The following is a 19,765-nucleotide window of genomic DNA, read 5'->3' on the forward strand; positions in this document are numbered from 1 at the left end:
TCTATTCCAACCCCCCACTCCCCCTCCCCCACTCCCTACTCCCTTGATTCGCAATAGCAATCACGTCCCACCCCCTGCCCCTCCCTTAATTTTTAGTCTGTGCAATGTCCAATGTCATTTAATTTCACATAACTCGACCAGCTAAACTACAAGCCACGGATGGACAGACAGACGTACATACAGACAGACAGAGAGGTAAGCATGAAGGAAAAATAATACATTTTATTTGCATAACACAATATGCGGGAGCTACTGCATCTCTGTGTAGCTGATCTGTGAGTTCGTATGCTCAGATTACTTATTTCACATCATCGTTTCACTTACAGAATAAACAGCGCACACAATATACCGTCATCGTATTCTTACCATATCATAATACCGTTCCGTCTCCCGTTATCTTAGCACTGGGCCGATACCAGCAAGTGAATTTAAAGCTGTTATCGGCTGATACTGATCAAATCAAAATGTATTTATACAGCACATTTCACAAACAATTGCCGCAGTACGCTTCACAGACAACCCTGGCCTAAACCCCCACAAGAGTAAGCCCAAGGCAACAGTGGCAGGGAAAAACTCCCTGTGGCAGATGGGAAGAAACCTCGGAAGGAACCAGGCTCAAGGGGGGAAACCCTTCCTCCTCTGGTCGGCTCAGGGTCTATCTTTGTGACCAACATGGCCAGTCAATACTGATACCTGCCCGATATTATCATGCATCCATAATCATTACCTAGTTAAGCCAGCTAGCTAAAAGGATTGCTTCAAAGCTAAATCATAGGTGGGTAAAGCGCTAGAAGAATTTCTATGAAAATCCATCCATTTAATGTGATCAGTGTTAGGTTTTGGCATAGCGTTCCCAATGAGTGCTTTAAAGGTGGGAGTATCAGTGCTGTGACAGAAAAAACATGTTTTCAGTGAGCCGGAATGAAGCTCCTGGCCAGTGGTCTTTCGCCGGGGCATTTTAATGAGGCGACAGACAGGCTTTCTCAAAGGTCAACCGACCGAAAGTTCAGCTCTGCTAAAGCAGACCTGCAGGTCAGCGCGGCGTGCCGGAAGCAGTTTCCTTTGTTTGTACACTCCTCTGCGTTTTACCTGAACGTATTTGACTGACAGGTGTGTTGTGTGCGGACAGGGTGCTCAACCTCACTGCATCATCAGTGTTGTGGGAACGGCAGGGCGTTAAGGTAATGACTCTGGTGACTGTATGTATGCACTCAACTCATTTTTCCACCGCGACACGGAATTAAATATTTTAAGTATCCGTCCAATTTCAGTGTTAACGGGTCATTCATGGGCTCTGTTATTGCTTAACTGAACCAAGCTCAACTTGTATGAACTGCAAGAAGACAAGCATTTCAAGCAGCATCACGAGAAATCAGAGCTTCAAACTTGTGTTTGAATTTATATCACGGTCAATTTGTTAACAGTGTCTCCTATAACAGCAAGACAATGCTGGATGTAAAATTGTCCGTATGAAGAGATCAATAAACAGCAACTGTTGCGTTCTGAAAAGATGTCCTCACACACTCCAGTGACATTTCAGTGCTGTTACTTGTGCAGTTATTTTTAAATTGACGAAGTTCGAAACAAGAGTTCTTTTCAAATCCTGGAATGAAGACAAGAGGGAGTTTTCTCAAGCTCGGTGTGTAGACTTGCCTGGTGTCAAAAAAAAAAAAAAAACCCCAACAGCCTCAAGGAATTTGTTCACTGGTTGAAAGGAACACAGTTTCATTTGAAATGCATTGGGGTCGTAATACGTTGTCAATTTCTCCACAGCTTTGAACGTTTTGACATATTTCACAATTGTTTTGATTGTGCTGTGCATCTGCTGAGCCAGTGTTTGTACTGTTTTTTTATTTTATTCGGTAAAACCTATAGCATGTTTCATGTTTTCTAAATACTACCCTTTACTCTGTAACCAGCGGATAATTTCGACAAGACCGTCGCCATGTTCTGTGATTGACATGAGCCGTAACCCTAAACCCCTGCCACACAAATCTATGGGGTCTGCCAGCGCAGCTGTACTCGGTGAAAACGAGGTATTGGGAATGGTACAAAACAGTGGCATTTTCCTTTTGAACCACTCCCTTGAGTTTGTGGAAATCTTTGGGAAATATCCTTGCCAGTGTCACAGCGTGGGAGTTGTAGGTTAAATGGACAGCATTTTGATGGTTTCCTGGTATGCTTGCAACATGTAGCCTACGTTACCCAAGATGCATGCGGTCACATTTAAAAAAAAAAAATCCACCTCAATGTCCAACAGGCATGTCTCGATACCAACTGAACCTAAACAGTAATTTACAGCAGCAACGTACACCGTGTCAACGAGAACTGCTATAAAATCTGGTTTCATACCTTTTCTTTGCAAAAGGAATAAAATGTGTTTGCGCCATATTTTGACTCATCTGCGACCACAGAAGTCAGTTGACTTGAGCAGTTTCCTTTATATTTTCTTTATGTGCAACAGCAGCCTGTGTTACAGTACATGATTCTGCCCAAGCTTTTCACAGAGTGGAGGGTCTCACCATTGATCCACATGCTTATTGAGAAAGAAAGTGATTTGGGGTTATTAAGTTTGATGGAATACCTGCACTCAGACACATTGGGCAATGTGTGGATAACACCTATGGGCCACCCATCAACAGTCACTTGTGCCCAGGTGACAGATGATTCCCCCTAACAACTCATACAATACGATTGGAGTTTACGTTTCTCATTGTAAACTATGATATATTGTTGTTTTGTGTGTGTCTGTGTGTGTGTGTGTCTGTGTGTGTGTGCGCATGTGCATGTGTGTGCGTGTGCATGTGTGAGCACGTGTGTGTGTGTGTGTTCGTGTATGTGTGCGTGCATGTGTGTGAGTGTGCGTGTATCCGTGTGCGCATGTGTGTGCGTATGTGCGTGAGTGCGTGTGTGTGTTTGTGTATGTGTGCGTGCATGTGTGTGTGTGCGCGTGTGCGTGTATCGTGTGTGCATGGTGTGTGCGTATGTGCAGTGTGTGAGTGTGTGTGTGTGTGTGCGTTGCATTGAGCAGTGTTGTCGGTGTGTGTATCCGTGTGTGCATGTGTGGTCTATGTGCGTGACTGCGTGTGTGTGGTGCGTGCTGCATAGTGGTGTCATGTGAGCATGTGTGTGTGCGTGTGTGCGTGTATCCGTGTGTGCATGTGTGTGTGCATATGTGCGTGTGTGCGTGTGTGTGTGTGCGTATGTGCGTGAGTGCGTGTGTGCGTATGTGCATGTATCCGTGTGTGTGTGTGCGTATGTGCGTGAGTGCGTGTGTGTGTGCGCGTGTGCATGTGTGAGCATGTGTGTGCGTGAGTGCGTGTGTGCATGTGCGTGAGTGAGTGTGTGTGAGTGTGTGTGCGTGTGCGTGTGTGCATGTGTGGATAATTTGCAAGCAGAGCAGAAGCAGTAATGAATTCTTCAGCGTGCAGCATACCTGGTGGATAATGGGGCAGTCAGTTGCTCAAAGACCTTTTGGTTTGATATTCTGTTCATGTTTACTTGCCATTCTCTTCATTTGTTAGGTAAATTAATTGCCTTTATGCTGGACACAGTTAACTACTAATTGTATAATTATTCAAGGAGATTTTTCTAAGCTAGAGCAAATGGGTACCCCACAAGGATATGGTTTGTAATTTCATTTCAAATCCCTGTGAGTCATGTTCTTTGGAAACAATGGTGACCCTAGACAGGAGTACGTACATTTCTGCTAATAATCACAGCAGACCTCGTAATGGTAAGACAGTAGTCTTAATTTCTCTAGAGAAATCTATTAACTTGCGTAAATGAAGACTTTAATTACATTGGGCTTTTTAGCACAACAAGAAATTTGCTGAAACAAATTTATGGGAATCCAACTTGCCCCATTGATTAAGAAACCTCGCAGCAACTCTGTAAGAAAGTATCTGTCCGTGTATCTCTCCCAGAACTTGAGAATTGCAATAAAAAAATTTTTTTTTAATCTTTAACACTTTTTACCCCACTGAGATATCATGTGATTATTCTTCATTGTTAATATTTCCAGAAGTCAATAATTTTTCCTGAGGGCTGATGAAAGTTGTAATAGGAATTCAGACTAAGAAAACCTTCTGACATACTTAGACATATTGCAAAAATAAAAATAAAAAAGTGATTTTGTGGAACTCTCTCTATTATGACTAACTGATATTTTGTCCTTTTTTGTGTTTGTGGAAAATCAGTCACTGAACATAAGGAAGACCTACACCCACATGAGCATTTCAGAGACAGATAGTTTTTACCTTTTAGCAGATGGTTTTAGTCAAAGCACAGCTAAATTCTTTCCCCATTTACAAAGCTGGATACGTTTACTAAAGCAATGCAGATGCAACAACAAAACCCCAGCTGGCTATGAAACCCATGACCATTGAGTCACAAGCAGAGTTCCATAGCCATTATACTACACTACCAGTCCAGGCTGGTGGTTTTGTATCTCCCTCTGCTTCCATTACTTGTGAGGGGGTCGATTTTAGGGCTAATATTCACCCATTCTAGGCTTCATTGTTCAGGGTTGACTAATTTTTACATATGTTGTAGTCTGTACATATTTTTGGACAGTGACACAATGTTTGTTGTTTTGGCTCTGGACACATTTGGCACATTGGATTTGAAATGAAACAATAAATATATGCAGACTGTCAGCTTTAATTTGAGGGTGCTTACATCCATGTCAGGCTAACCGAGCAGGAATTACAGCCCTCTGTGAAAATTGTTCCCTCATTTTAAGGGACCGAAAGTAATTAGACCATTGGCAGATTATCTGTTTCTTGGCTAGCTGTGTGTCGTTACATCATTAGTTAATGCAGAAGAAAGTCAAAAAAAAAAAAAGGTCTAGAGTTGATTCTAGATGTGGCATTTGCATTAGGAGTCTGTTGCTCTTGGCTCTCAACACAAGAACCAAATGAGCCTCAATGCTAGTCAAGCAGGCCATCATGGGGCTGATCATCATCATCATCATCATCAATAAATTGGCCAGAACATTGGGCATGCCAAAATCAACTGTTTGGCACATTGTTGAAAATTAAGAACGCACTGGTGAGCTCAGCAATAACAAATGACAGGCGACCACTGTAGTGGATGACCAAAGAATCCTTTCAGTTTTGAAGAAAAACCCATTTTCTAGCAATGTTTATCAAGAACACTCGTGTGTCAAAGACTACCATAAAGAGAAGACTGCACCTGCAAAACCTCAAAGGGATCACCACAATATACAAACCACTAGTAACCTGTACCAAAGTGATGGAAAGAGGAAAACGTGGAGAAAGGAAGGAATTGCTCAGTATCCAAAGCATACCACCTCACTGTGAAACATGGCGGTGGTAGTGTTATAGCTTCAGCGTACACGGCTGCCACAGGAACTGGATAACTGATGACTTGACTCCCGATGGAAGCTGCAGGATGAATTCTGAAGTGTACAGACACATCTGCTCAGATCCAACCAAATGACTCAAAACTCATTGGGTGGGGCTTCACCTTGCAGCAATGACCATGACAATGACAATGACCTCAAACACAAACCCTAAAACAAGCAGGTACTCAAGACAGCTGCAGTACAGGCCTGGCAGAGCATAGCCAGGGAAGATATCCAGCATTAAATGCAAAGGACCACCAAGTAGTACACGTGATGAAACTAAGATTATGTACATTTGTCCAATTACTTTTGGTTGCCTAAAATGGGGAACAATGCAAAAAAAAGTGTTGTAATTCTTAGATCACATCTATCCGGTATAGATATAAATACCAAATCTCAAGAAAAACATGTTTTTTACTTTGTATGTGTAATTTTTGTATGTTGGAAATGTGTTTTTGCTGAGATATCATTTCTTTTTGTAGTATGTTATGAGTAACTGAATAATAACATATGTAAATGTATGAACCATAAGATAATTATATCTAGAGAGAGAGATGTGTACTCACACATACATGCAAACACATACATTATAGCTCAAAGGAACACATGGCCATGGATTCAGTCATTTTTACTTTACCATGATAAATAAAAGTGTTTGTCATATTTTTTAATGGATTATGGTGTATTGTTAATGGGTTGTTGTATAAACAATAGACCTACTCTTTGTATGTCGTTAGATGATCTATAGATCCTTTGTCCTTCTCGTTTTAAAATTTTTGTCTGCTATACTGCAAATTCTTTAACTGCTGTTTCCACCCTCTTCCCCACGCTGCCGGCGGGGCTCTTGCCCCAACCCTCGAGAGTGCTTCGAGAGTCGTCTGGTCTCCCCCACCTCTGCGGTCCAGCCCCTCCTTCGTCATTGCCTCCACCCTGCCCACATCTGCCGCCACCTGCTGTTCCCCATCACCGCCACCTGGCCCCACCCATCATCTGAGCCACATCACTTATCATATCTTCTGCATAAACTGGCTGACATGCTGGTCACCAGTCGGCACCCTGAGCCGACCAGAGGAGGATGGGTTTCCCCCTTGAGCCTGGTTCCTTCCAAGGTTTCTCCCCATCTGCCACAGGGAGTTTTTCCTTGCCACTGTTGCCTTAGGCTTGCTCCTGTGGGGGTTTAGGCTAGGGCTGTCTGTAAAGCGTATTGTGACAACTGTTGTAAAATACGCTATATAAATAAAATTTGATTGATTGATTGATTGATTGATTGATAGACCTAGCTAACATTATTTTTAAAACATGGTATTTGCAAAGTAGCTACAATTATGTGTAATATTTACCTATTTTGGCAGCACTATTTTTACATACTTTCTTATTTAAGTTTATTACTTACAATGTTTTACTATGTTTTCCCTTCACATATGCTAGGACGTGCACAGGCTAACATTAAGCAGTTTATTGCCAGTTACATAACATGTAACAACTGCCTATTTGCTGTATTGCTAACTGTGCATTTGACAAATAAACTTTGAATTGATCTGATTTAATCACTCAGTTAACTAGGTAATTGACTAGATGGGTTATTTGGTGTTATTAATAGGCAAAATTATAGCTTACCTTCAAGCAAATGCATGCGCGTCTGTTCAGATTACAGTATTGGCATTAAGATGCAAGTGTGATCGTCCACAAAGTTTTATCCACAACAGACACTTTTTTACAAGTTTGTCTTCAGCTTGGGGAATGGAATAAAAATAAAACCCCCCTGCTTCCAGATGTTCAGGATAACGTGTCTGTTTTGCAAATTCCCCAGCAACATATCAAGAAGCTTTGTAACTTGTAGCTAAAGCTTTTTACACTATCAGATACAGTGATGTTGCAGAGAGTGTCATACCTAGATATCAGAGGAAGTCATACAGCAACCGTTTCTAAGCAGGAATTGGTGGACTGCAGTGTCAGTCATAATTTGCTCATGGTCAACTGGCTACTTTCATCAGACGACATTGGCAGATACAGCTAAATGTCCAATGGGGATAACTATTGATTTTGGGGCTGGAGCATTTGTGATGACTAATTCGACAGGAAAAAGAAGAAGGACAAAAAACACGCAAAATAACCCAAGTTTGGTGCTTTATTGTGTGGACGCGTGAAGTTGAATCTGAATTCTGTCTGTTTACTTGAGGTCAGAAGGTACAAAAGTTCATGTCCTTAAGGGCTGAGTCTGTGGTCACTGTGGTTATTTCTGTAGAAAACCCTGAAAAGTGTCAAACTCTGGATGTTGTATAGCTATGGGGCATGCCCCATCAAGGCACAACTTGGAGGATGACCCTCCCGCCATCCCAATTAAATCGTTGTTGACAGTCTGCACTTTAACCTCATATTGTTTTTTTTGTTTGTTTTTTTCATTTCAATCAATTGTGCTGGAATAGAGAGCTATAACAACAACAACTGTGTCATTGTCCAAATACTTATGGACTGCACTATGTATTTCTCACTTTTTCAATTTTATTGGGTTTTTGATGATTCTGAGGTAATTCCTTATTTTCTTTATTGTTAGATTGATAACTGTAATCCACTGGATGCCTGTGTGATCCAGCAAACCCTTCCTAATCTTAAATTATCTGCAAAATGAGCTGCGAGCCTTATGAAATACAAGCAAACACTTTATTCTCCAAACCTAGTATCTCTGTACTGTCTTCCAGCGCCTTTAAGAATTGATTTAAAGATTCTATTAATTCCTTAATAAGACCTAGGGTAATATATTACTGGGCTTTTAATCGCCTAGAAAACAGAACAGCCTGGCAGCCTCTCAGATCTATCAATAAATTCTTTCCGACCGTTCCAGAGTCCTAGATAAAACCCAAAGGAGACTGTCCATTATAAGGAGGCAGAACAGGCCTCCCTGAAGACATTACAGTAGCAAAATCAGCATCTTCATATAAAACATTTTCATTATGTTTTTGTATAAACTTACTTAATAATACTGTGCGACCAATCGCCCCTAAATATTCTTTTATCGCGAGTGTTTGGTCTTTGATTTGATCACTACTGCCTTACTTTTTAAAATTTTAATTAGTTTTTTTTTTTTTTACAACTTGAGCATTTTTATACTGTGTATGTATGCTTTAATTAATTCTATTTCAGTTACTGCACAAATAAAGTTGTTATTTTCAATTACAATATTGGTGATCCGATGGCCAGATTGAGAGAGCTAATCCCTGATTTTAGAGACAGTTCTAATTTGCGCATAATCCAGCACACACTATTGTATGTTAGAAGACGCATATATCAAATATCATGCATATTAATGAAGTACAGCTTTACACTCACCGACCACTTAATTAAGTACTTGCTAGTACTGGGTGTGGTCTTCGGCTGCTGTAGCCCATCTACTTCGAGGTTTGACGTGTTGTGCGTTTAGAGATGCTCTTCTGCGTACCTCGGTTGTAACGAGTGGTTATTTGAGTTACTGTTGCCTTTCTATCAGCTCGAACCAGTCTGGCCATTCTCCTCTGACCTCTGCCATCAACAAGGCGTTTTCGCCCAGAGAACTGCCGCTCACTGGATATTTTCTCTTTTTCGGACCATTCTCTGTAAACCCTAGAGATGGTTGTGTGTGAAAATCCCAGTGGATCTGCAAGGAGTGGGGGGGGGGGGGCGTGGAGCTACAGTCTGACTGAGGCTCGATCTCCGGACGGGGAGACCATGGCTTGTGTGACCCTTGAGTTGGTTGGAGGCCCCCCCTCCCCTCCCAGCCTCGAAACTGTTGTCTCCTTGCCCCAACCTGTAGGTCAGGTGCACTAACACCTGTATCCTCACCCAAACGTGCAGGACAAGTGCTCTAACAGCCGTCTCCTCACCCCAACCTATAGGACAAGAGCTCTAACACCTGTGCACTAACACCTTTCTAACAAGTGAAGGAAACATCTCAACCTGGGTCAGCTATTTGGTTCAGTTTCTCTGTACTGATTAACACCTGGATCCTCTTAACACTTGTAATTAACTTTAATACAAAATTAACGTGTTAGCTTTTTTTTTCTTTCGTTCTTCACAAGTACAGTTTGGTGAGTTCAACAATCTCCAAAATTAACTTTCTAAACTGTTTGTGAAAAAAATTAGCACTTGAATTTATTAGCCAGTCAAAGTCTTTTATATACATTTTGGTCCTCTCTATGTTACTGTGTGTTTACAACTTACACAGCTGCGCAGACAGACTGTTTGCAGCTGGGGACATCTTACGCAGCTGTGCAGAGTGTGTGCAGGTGGGGACATCTTATGCAGCTACACAAATAGACTGTGTGCAGGTGGGGACATCTTATGCAGCTACACGGAAAGACTGTGTGCAGGTGGGGACATCTTCTGCAGCTACACAGATAGACTGTGTGCAGGTGGGGACATCTTATGCAGCTACACAGATAGACTGTGTGCAGGTGGGAACATCTTATGCAGCTACACAGATAAACTGTGTACAGGTGGGGACATCTTATGCAGCTACACAGATAGACTGTGTGCAGGTGGGGACATATTATGCAGCTACACAGATAGCTGTCGCAGGTGGACATTTTGCAGCTACACTTGATATGGCAGTGATCTGGCAGCCAAGATAGACTTTTGCGTGGGACAGCTGGGCAGACAGACTGTTTGCAGCTGGGGACATCTTACGCAGCTGGGCAGACAGACTGTTTGCAGCTGGGGACATCTTACGCAGCTGGGCAGACAGACGATGCGTAGCTGGGGACATCTTATGCAGCCATGCAGACAGACCATGCGTAGCTGGGGACATCTTATAGAGCGACGCAGACAGACCATGCGTAGCTGGGGACATCCTATGCAGACGCACAGACAGACAATGCGTAGCTGGGGACATCTTATGCTGCCGCGCAGACAGACTATGCGTAGCTGGGGACATTTTAGGCTGCTGCGCAGACACACTTTTGACAGCTCATTGACCCGAGGAGTCCTGATCGCAGGGTGAGGTGGGCAGTCGTGTCCTGACTGATGCAACCAACGTCTGATATGGCCAACGTTCATGCTGGAAATGTCCCTGGGCACCACCAAGAGGATCTTCCATTTTTAAATCCTACATATTGCGTGCGGCTTACAAAGATATAACAACGCAGGCCACTGTAGTACATTAGTCAATTCTTTCTCTTTATTCATGAGATTGCTTTTGTTGTCAGGAACATTTATGTCATTCTAATCTGAGATTGTCCCTTATTCCCCCTGCAACAGCAGGCTTCTCTAACATGAATAAGACAAGCATTTCTGCTAAGCGTGTAACATATAAATGAAATAGAAGTCCACTTGTCCAGTCACCGTTGTCATTGTTCATCGCTTTGGAGTTTTAAAAGAAAGAGTATGCCGAATTTTTTTTGTGTGTTTTTCTATTTTGTTTTATCAAAGTGTGAAAGACATATGAGGGAATACAAGGACAGACGAGCCGGGGTCTGGATTAGAGAGAGGACAGCTCAGACTCAGAGAAAGATTAAGAGACGGAGATTGTTTCACGGAACGCAGATTTTGGATGAGAGGAATGGGGGAGCTGAGGGGGAGGCAACGGACCAGTCAGACGGCACCGCACGCGCGATTGAAGAGACGAGCGTGTGAACGTTACAGGCTGATGTAATCCCAGAGCCATTGTCCAATAAGAAATTATATAGGATTAGGAGGATGGGAGGGAGGGGTTGGGGGGGGACCCTGAGTTCAGGAGATTTTAATTGAGGGGAATAATCTTCCTTCTACAAACACCCACGCCCACGGTATGCGACGCACGTCCAGATAGGGCACAGCCGCACTGCACCGTCGCAATGCAAAGAGCGACGTCCTCATCGCGATGCTGTTAGCCTCCTCGGCGCTAAAGGCGGGCACGAATGGGCAGACAGAGAACAGCTCGGTGGAAAGAGAGAAAACTGAATGTGGGGATAGAGAGAGGGAGGGAGGGAGGGAGAGAGGGAAGGTGTGGGGGAACAGCGTAACTGGGGAGGGAGGGCTGTGATTACTGAATAGGCTGATAGACTAGTCTATCAGTCTATTCAGTAATCATTGCCACAACCTCAGAAAAAGGATTCAGTTGCAGGCAGGACAGCATGCGCTCTCCTCTGAAACAAAGTTACCCAAGATGTTACGTGTCAACTACTAAACGGCATTGAGTTCATTCTGTACCAGTAATGGTGCCGAAAGCACTCCAGCCAGTGTGCAAAAGTTTAGCCGTTTCGATCAACACCGCTAATGCTAACGAAGGTGCCAAAGAGGAGCAGGCAGAAGATGCTGACTCTGAGGCAGAGGAGCTAGCTATCCGTAACAGAAATGCGACTGAAGGCACAGCAAGCTCCGAGCCGGGTGCCGATGGATGGGATCACGTACTCACAGCCGTTCGCTCAATGAAGAGTGGAAACTGAAAGCTGATTATTTTTTTCTTTTTTCTATTTTTTTTGGGGGGTTTTTTTGTGTGGCACTCTCTCTAATTAGCAAAGTCAGTGCGTTCACAGAAAGGCTGACAAAGACTGAGGATTGCATTTCCCTCAGAATGGCTTTTTAAATGGCCGACAGGGACTTCATAACATTAGAAGAATTGTCAATATTTTACATGCGAGGAGAACCTTTTCAAACTGCTGCCACGCTTTGGACCTGGAAACAGATGGTTCCAAATGGAATATAACAAACCAGCGGCAGAGGGGGTAACAAACAGTACAGTATCGAAACAATTCACCCTATCTAGAGGAAAACACCAGGGACACCCTGCCTCACAGTTATTGTTTGTTCTGGCAATTGAACCACCTTTTCTTGGTGCAAATTTAATTAAACAAAATCCTATCTTACTCCCCAGTTAGGTATTTGTACTTTCGAGAACGCATTAGAGGGCTTTACTTACTTTGGGGCAAAGATTATCTGAGATGCAGAGAACATCATTCCAACTAATTATAATCCTATAATTGCTTCAGTGACTGATTTGATTAGCAGATGGACTGTTCCACCAATTTCGATGATTGGACAAATTAACAATTCAAATGAACATTCTCCCAAAATATCTTCATCTCTTCAAGTGTACACCCTTAAGGCCTGTGTGTGTGTGTGTTTTTTACAGAATGAGAAAGTTATTTACCTAATTTTTATGGATTCATAGACGACCCAAGCTTCACCTGACCCTACTGCACTTACCTTACGAGAGAGGGGGGGTTTCAGTTACCTAGTCTGCTGAAATATTCTGGTATTCAGATTTACAATTGATGAACTGCCTCACAATGACCGCTAAATCTATATCTCTACTCTGTGAATATCAACGAAAAATGACTCTTAAGATACGGCGTGAAGCGCAAAGTCATTTGGGTGTATCATCACAGCTATCCCTGTTTGCACCCCTCATTTACATGTAATTTAATTTTAAACCTGGTACGAATGACCCAGGGTTTAAATTATGTGTGGATAAATGACTTTGTAAAATCGTGGCTCTTTAACGATAATGATACGTTTTTAAGTGTTGATGGACTGAGACATAAATTTGATATTCCACCTAAACTTTTTTTTATTTTTTATTATTACTGCAGCTTGGAAATTATATTTCTAAGACACAGAACAACTCGGTTCCTGCCCAGTCAGCCTTGCCTCTCCACTCATGAAAAACTGTAATCTTTCTGGAAGATGCCAAGTACCTATGTTCTATTAAAGAATTGATTACATTAAACAAAAGAGCACAGAAACCATCTGAAACTGAAATGCTTGGAAGAAATCACAAAACATGAGTGGGAAGAAATACGTTTGAAGTTTTGGGTGCAGACCGTCAACACAAGATTCAAATATACTACAATATAAATGGATAATGAGGCTATATAGTGAGCTCCATAATGTTTCCGACAAAGACATTTTTTTTCTTGATTTGGCTCTGTAAGCCACAATTTTAGATTTGTAATCAAAAGAATTCACATGTGGGTACCAGTGCACATTCTCAGCTTCGATTAAAAAGTATTTTTTATACACTTCAGTTTCTCCATGTAGAAATGATAGCACTTTTTTTACCACCCAATTTAAGGGCATCATAATGTGTGGGACATATTAATGTTACACAAATGAATAATCATGTTCAGTACTTTGTTGCATATCCTGTGCAAGCAGTTACTGTTTGAAGGCTGTGAGCCGAAAAACATCAACTTGTGCTGAGTATCTTCTCTGGTGATGCTCTGCCAGGCCTGTACTGCAGCCAATTATAACACCTGCTTGTTTTGAAATGCATGTTCAGTTGGATTCAAATGAGGTGAATGACTTGGCCAGTCTAGAACTGTTCAGTTTTTGGCTTTGAAAAACTCCTTTGCTGCATTAGCAGTATGTTTGGGATCACTGTCTTGCTGAAGGATGAAGCGCCGTCCAATGAGAAGGCATTTGCTTGAACTTATTGAGCCAATAAGATGCTACTGCTCTGAGAGGATACATCATCCGTGAAGACACATGAGCTAGTACATGTGGCAGCCATACATGCCTAAACCCTAACCCCCAACAACATGTTTCACATGTAAGAGGGCTGCTTTGGATCAAACTTTTCACTCTTGTCATCATTCTGATGCAAGTGAATCTTGGTCTTCTCTGCCCACAAGACCTTTTTTCCAGAACTCTGCAGGCTCTTTTAGGTTCTTCTTAACAAACTGTAACCAGACTCTCCTGTTTTTACAGCTATCAAGTGGTTCGCATCATTCAGTATAGACTCTGTAGGTCTAGTCATGAAGTCCTCTCTGGACAGTAGTCTCTGACACATCCACCCCTTCTGCCTGACGAGTGTTTCTGATCTGCCAGACATGTGTTTGGGGTTTTTCATTCATTATGGTGAGAATTCATCAACTGTATAGGTCTTCCTTGGCCTACCAGGCCCTTTGCTATTATTGAGCTCAGCTGTGCTTTTTCTTCTTAATCATTTTCCGAACAGCTGCTTTCGGCAAGCCTAAGGTTTGGCCTATGCCCACTGTTTTTGGCTGGACCGCAACAGCGGGGCCAGCCCTACAAACGCGAATGTCTGTGACTGACTGAGTGACTGAGTGATGAAGTTGCACCATTGGTCGGCCGAGTTATGAAGTTGCACCATTGGTCGGCCGGAGAGGTCCAGCCATACACCAGGTTTTGACCTGGTCTTGTTTATAATCCCTCACCCTCATAATGACATTCAGTGGTCAGCTCTGATCCTCATGTTGACAAACGCCAATAACAGGCAAAAAAAAAAAAGCATTGCATCAAGACTAGATACTAAAAACTCTCTTATAACTGCATTAAGGAAGCAACTGAATACACCCGACTAACCAGAAACAACCTGTGAAGCTATTTGCCCCAAACATATGGGGTCCCGAAATGCTGAAATGAGGGGGGGGGGGGGGTTAAGTGTAGAATAAAGGGCTATAATTTCTACATGGTGAAACTAAAATGTATAAAAATACCTTCTAATAAAAGCTGAGAATCCTCACTTTAACCACGTTTATTGTTTGACTACAAATCTAAGATTGTGGAGTACATACAGAGCCACATGGCAATATATCTTTGTCTCCCGCCATCAATGATGCAGCATTTTAATGCGAATATTCCAGATGTACTTTTAAAATGTGGTGTTAAGAAGTGCATTTTGTTTGTCTTTGGGAATGCCTTCCAAAAATGTGTCTTTTTCTGTGATGTGATTAATCTAAAATCTATATGTATGTTTGGTCTGTCTGCTATTGATTGCAATTTGTCTACTATAATACGAAAAAAGAGAATGGTTTTCTTTTTCAACTTCAAGTAAAAATAGCAGTTTTCTTTTGGAAAAAAGACCCAGTTTTAGCCATTGGCCAAACAAATTTGCTTGGCTCTGGAAGAAACTTAACTTTGCCATGAAGAAAAAGCCAGAAGCTTTTCAAAATATTTGGAGATTTATTGATGTACTTTATTATTCAACCAGGTGAAGCTTTGGTATGATTTGAATTTCATGCCCGTAAATTTGTATTACTTTTAACACACCAGTGTCATTTTGATTTAACCTGAATAGAATGTAGAAAGCATATCTATGTTTTGCCTTTTCCAGTTTTTGTTTGTTTTGTGATTTTTAGTCTTGCATCACTTAAGTCACAATACTTCTTGCACCATATGTCTGCAAACTACATTTTTAAAAAATCAAGAAATGGAATGCAGAGATCAATGTGGTGAGATTATTAAAAGGGGCACTCTTAGCACTTATATGCATGGCTCACCCAACATGCACGTTTGAACAGGTGGGGACACCCCAGAAAGCCATCCCCCCCTTTATTAATGGTTACATATGTACTTAAATATTTGACAAATAAATCACAATGTCATTTCAGAAAAATATCTAAATTTGTTAATTATCCAATTAATCAATTTCACAACAATGAATTGAATAGTCTTCAGGATCATTTTGTGAAAGAAAATCGAGTAACTGGCATCACTTGTTATTAATTAATTTATTTATTTATTTATTTATTTATTTATTAGTAGGTATATATACCTACTAATGCACTGTAAATAAATTCCTGACAATAAGAAAGTAGGAATCAAAGGTTCTAAACAAATTCCCATAGGAAATTGAGAATGTTGAGAACTTAGAACAAATTGCTCAAGGAACACGTGGGATTTCGGATGATACAATGTTTTAGTTGAAGAAAACAATGCTCTGGGTCAAAAATGACCCCATGGATGCATCAACAGGTTAATGACATAGATGAACAAAGTAGGTGGAGTCAGTTACAAAATGGGATTAACAAGGGGGTGTGGTCAATTCCTAAAATGAATAGCAAAAGTAACATGATTAATGGCAGAGACTAATAAGGGATTGGTGGTAATTACAGAGACTAATGGAGGGGCGGGGCAGAGATTCCACAGGGGGTGGGGTTAAAGGCAGATTAATAAGGGCAGCAAGTGTGGGAGAGAAGTTCCTCAGGCTGAGAGGACAGAGTTATTCATTCTTATGACAGTAATTACAGTGTTGGGAGCGTTTTCACTACCAAGGGATAATAATGAGCGAAGGCAGAGAGATAATTGGGGGGTATAGTAAGAACGACTTGAAAGAATCAAGGACAAACATCTTGTGAAAGGAAAAATATTCTGCGCAATGTTTGTAAACCACGTTCGGAGGAATGAGGCAAAGGGGAAGAGAGCATATTAGGAGTGGAGGGAAGGAGACACAGAGGTGTCACGGCTTCAGCGGGTTTTATTTGCAAGCGGCGTGAACAAAATATTTTACTGTTGTATCCAAATTGAAAGGGAAATGTTTTGTTCTTCAGGTCTATTTTGGTCCCGCATTCAGTAACACTAATTGAAAGGAGAAACAATGTGCGCGCATTAAAATGACAATGAGGCAGCCCTGCGGTGCCTCTCTAAATCACATCTCAACAAAGTGCAACAGCAGGACTGAGTCAGTCTTTCTGAAAAGGGAACAATAGTTCTGCAAGCACGTTTCCCCCCCCCCCTCCCCTCCCCTCCTGCCTTTATAAGGTGAGCCCGGCTCCCCGTTCACTTTGCTCTCCGCACACACGCAACGCCGCCATGGCCCCAGAGCGCAGGCAATTTTCCGGAAGGTTCCGTAGAAATTAATCGTTCCAGAACCGGTAGCCAAGTACAAAGACATAGGGGGCGACGTAGCTCAGGAGGTAAGACCGATTGTCTGGCAGTCGGAGGGTTGCCGGTTCGAGCCCCGCCCTGGGCGTGTCGAAGTGTCCTTGAGCGAGACACCTAACTCCTAACTGCTCTGGCAAATGAGAGGCATCAATTGTAAAGCACTTTGGATAAAAGTGCTATATAAATGCAGTCCATTTACCAGTCCATTGACAAAGAGAGAACACACCTTTCTCAGTACATGTTAAAAGCACACAGAGGTTCTGAAAACCCCAGGAGATATCGCCATTACATTTGTATGCATGGAAGACATATCCTGCTCTGCATATTCATGAGTGATGAATATTTATTAAAGTTCTCCATTGACTCCTCTTAGATATTAGCCAGCTTGCAATTTTATCATGAACACCAATTAGGTTTCTCTAGGGCTCCTGCATTCTGATCTGAAATCTAAAGGCTTCTTCAGTAATTTTGGAATGTCATTTTTCCACGATGGTCCCATCAGCGACAACCAACCCCACGCTAACTCAGAAGACTAGCAAGGTCAGAAAGGTCTCACTTACAGGGGTCTAGAACTTTTTCAAAAGCTGAATATAACATTCTAATGCTGAATCCTACCATCATACACATATACCCCTTTAATGTGGAATTTTTTTTCTTTTTAAGTCAAAACATTAATATTGCATGAAATTAAGCCAAGTTGGTATCTAAACAACCACAATATTTTTATTAAACCTTCCATCAGTGGAGGAATCAATAAAACAGAGTAAGGTTGGAATTCTCTTTTAAAGAGCATTAGATGTGAATTTTTATTAGCTTCAGAAAAGGCTCTGTGCATTTTGAGTTCATAGATATGCTTCACATAGACCCTGGCACAGACCACCCTTTACCATCTTCTGCACAGACTACCCTGTACCACACCCAGCACAAACCACCCTGTACCAACCCCAGCACAGACCACCCTGTACCACCTCCTGCACAGACCACCCTGTACCATCCCCAGCACAGACCACCCTGTATCATTCCCAGCACAGACCACCCTGTACCATCCCCAGCACAGACCACCCAGTACCATCCCCAGCACAGACCACCCTGTACCATTCCCAGCACAGACCACCCTGTACCATCCCCAGCACAGACCACCCAGTACCATTCCCAGCACAGACCACCCTGTACCATCCCCAGCACAGACCACCCTGTACCATCTCCTGTACAGACTACCCTGTACCATCTTCTGCACAGACCACTCTGTACCATCCCCAGCACAGACTACCCTATCCCACCCCCAGCACAGACCACCCTGTACCATCTTCTGCACAGACCACCCTGTACCATCCCCAGCACAGACTACCCTATCTCACCCCCAGCACAGACCACCCTGTACCACCCTCAGCACAGACCACCCTGTACCATCTCCTGCACAGACCATCCTGTACCATCTTCTGCACAGACCACCCTGTACCATCCCCAGCATAGACCACCCTGTCCCACCCCCAGCACAGACCACCCTGTACCATCCCCAGCACAGACCACCCTGTACCACACCCAGCACAAACCACCTTGTACCATCCCCAGCACAGACTACCTTGTACCACCTCCTGCACAGACTACCCTGTACCATCCCCAGCACAGACCACCCTGCACCATCCCCAGCACAGACCACCCTGTACCATCCCCAACACAGCCCACCCTGTACCATTCCCAGCACAGACCACCTTGCACCATCCCCAGCACAGACCACCCTGCACCATCCCCAGCACAGACCACCCAGTACCATTCCAGTACAGACCACACTGTGCCACCATTCCTGTGCCTTCCAACGAGCTACACAGACGACCATACAGCTTTCACAGCTCAGTGAAATAAGCGGTATATAACATTTTATATTTATATTTATGTTTGTAGGCGTGAGCTGGGACCTGTGGGGGAAAAAGACGCTAGCGTAAGAAGCTATTGTGATTATTTGGGAAAACCTTCAAAATGACCTAGCTGATTTCCTACCAGCACTACATATTGTGCCAGGAAAGGTGTATCTATCAGGTTCTGGCTCAAAATAGGGCTTGGGTGGTGACTTTGAGTGACAGCAACTGCGGTCTGGCTTTACTTCCACCTTGATGTGCGGTCTCCCTACTTTTATTTACATTTAAAACGTAAAGTCCTGGTCTTCAAGAGACCACCAGAATGCACTGAGATGTAGGCTATATAAAACGTGACAAAGGTAAAGAAAAATTGAACAATTTAAGTTTGTACATATTGTAAGTTCCAGAATTTGGGCAAAGATACTGAAAGATTTACACATTATAAGGGGGCCATTTGACAAGAATAGTCACATTTGGAATTGTAATATGTCTTGAACTGCATTTCATTTTGTCACTCAAACCTGGATACAATATTAATGAACCTTTTAACACAATGAATCCACCCAAATGACAGCTTACTATATTTAAGTTATTTTTATACATTCACTCAAAGAATGCTTGCGCAATTATTTTTGTCACTAGTCTTAATTATACCCTACACATCATTAAAGGCTTTTCAGAATTTCAGTTCTCAGTTCAATCCACACAAATAGGCAGAAACAGTTTCGGATATTTTAAGACCTTACATACTATCAGCCTGGCTAAATAAACACTCTGATGTAAAATGTCAGCCCTCTGAGGACGTGCTCTGTCAATAAACCAATGGTCAGTCACTGTATGTCTTTTGACCAATAATGAAGTTGTGTTGCTGAGGCTCGATATGAGGTGGTGATTGGTCAGCTCAACCACTGACCTATAATAAAATGCAGGCTAAATTTTGCTAGGGCCAATCAGATTGCTGGGA

The 19,765-nt window shown here is 42.4% G+C and overlaps 2 protein-coding genes across 2 annotated transcripts in view; one reads left to right on the forward strand and one right to left on the reverse strand.

Annotated features, from left to right (window-relative positions):
• Positions 1–19,765, reverse strand: part of tspan4a (tetraspanin 4a) — a 71,589-nt gene that overhangs the window by 46,864 nt on the left and 4,960 nt on the right. The gene's annotated exons all lie outside the window — the stretch shown is intronic.
• On the forward strand, positions 17,796–18,803 carry LOC135242611 (uncharacterized). Its single transcript, XM_064313762.1, has one exon. It carries the CDS (start codon positions 17,796–17,798, stop codon positions 18,801–18,803), a length of 1,008 nt encoding a protein of 335 aa, XP_064169832.1.

Source organism: Anguilla rostrata, chromosome 16 (genome assembly GCF_018555375.3).
Source record: "Anguilla rostrata isolate EN2019 chromosome 16, ASM1855537v3, whole genome shotgun sequence".
Taxonomy (NCBI): Eukaryota; Metazoa; Chordata; class Actinopteri; order Anguilliformes; family Anguillidae; genus Anguilla; species Anguilla rostrata.

What these genes read in the sequence shown, in the direction of transcription:
- LOC135242611 (XM_064313762.1), top strand. Translation starts at nt 17,796, where the DNA reads ATGCTTCACATAGACCCTGGCACAGACCACCCTTTACCATCTTCTGCA.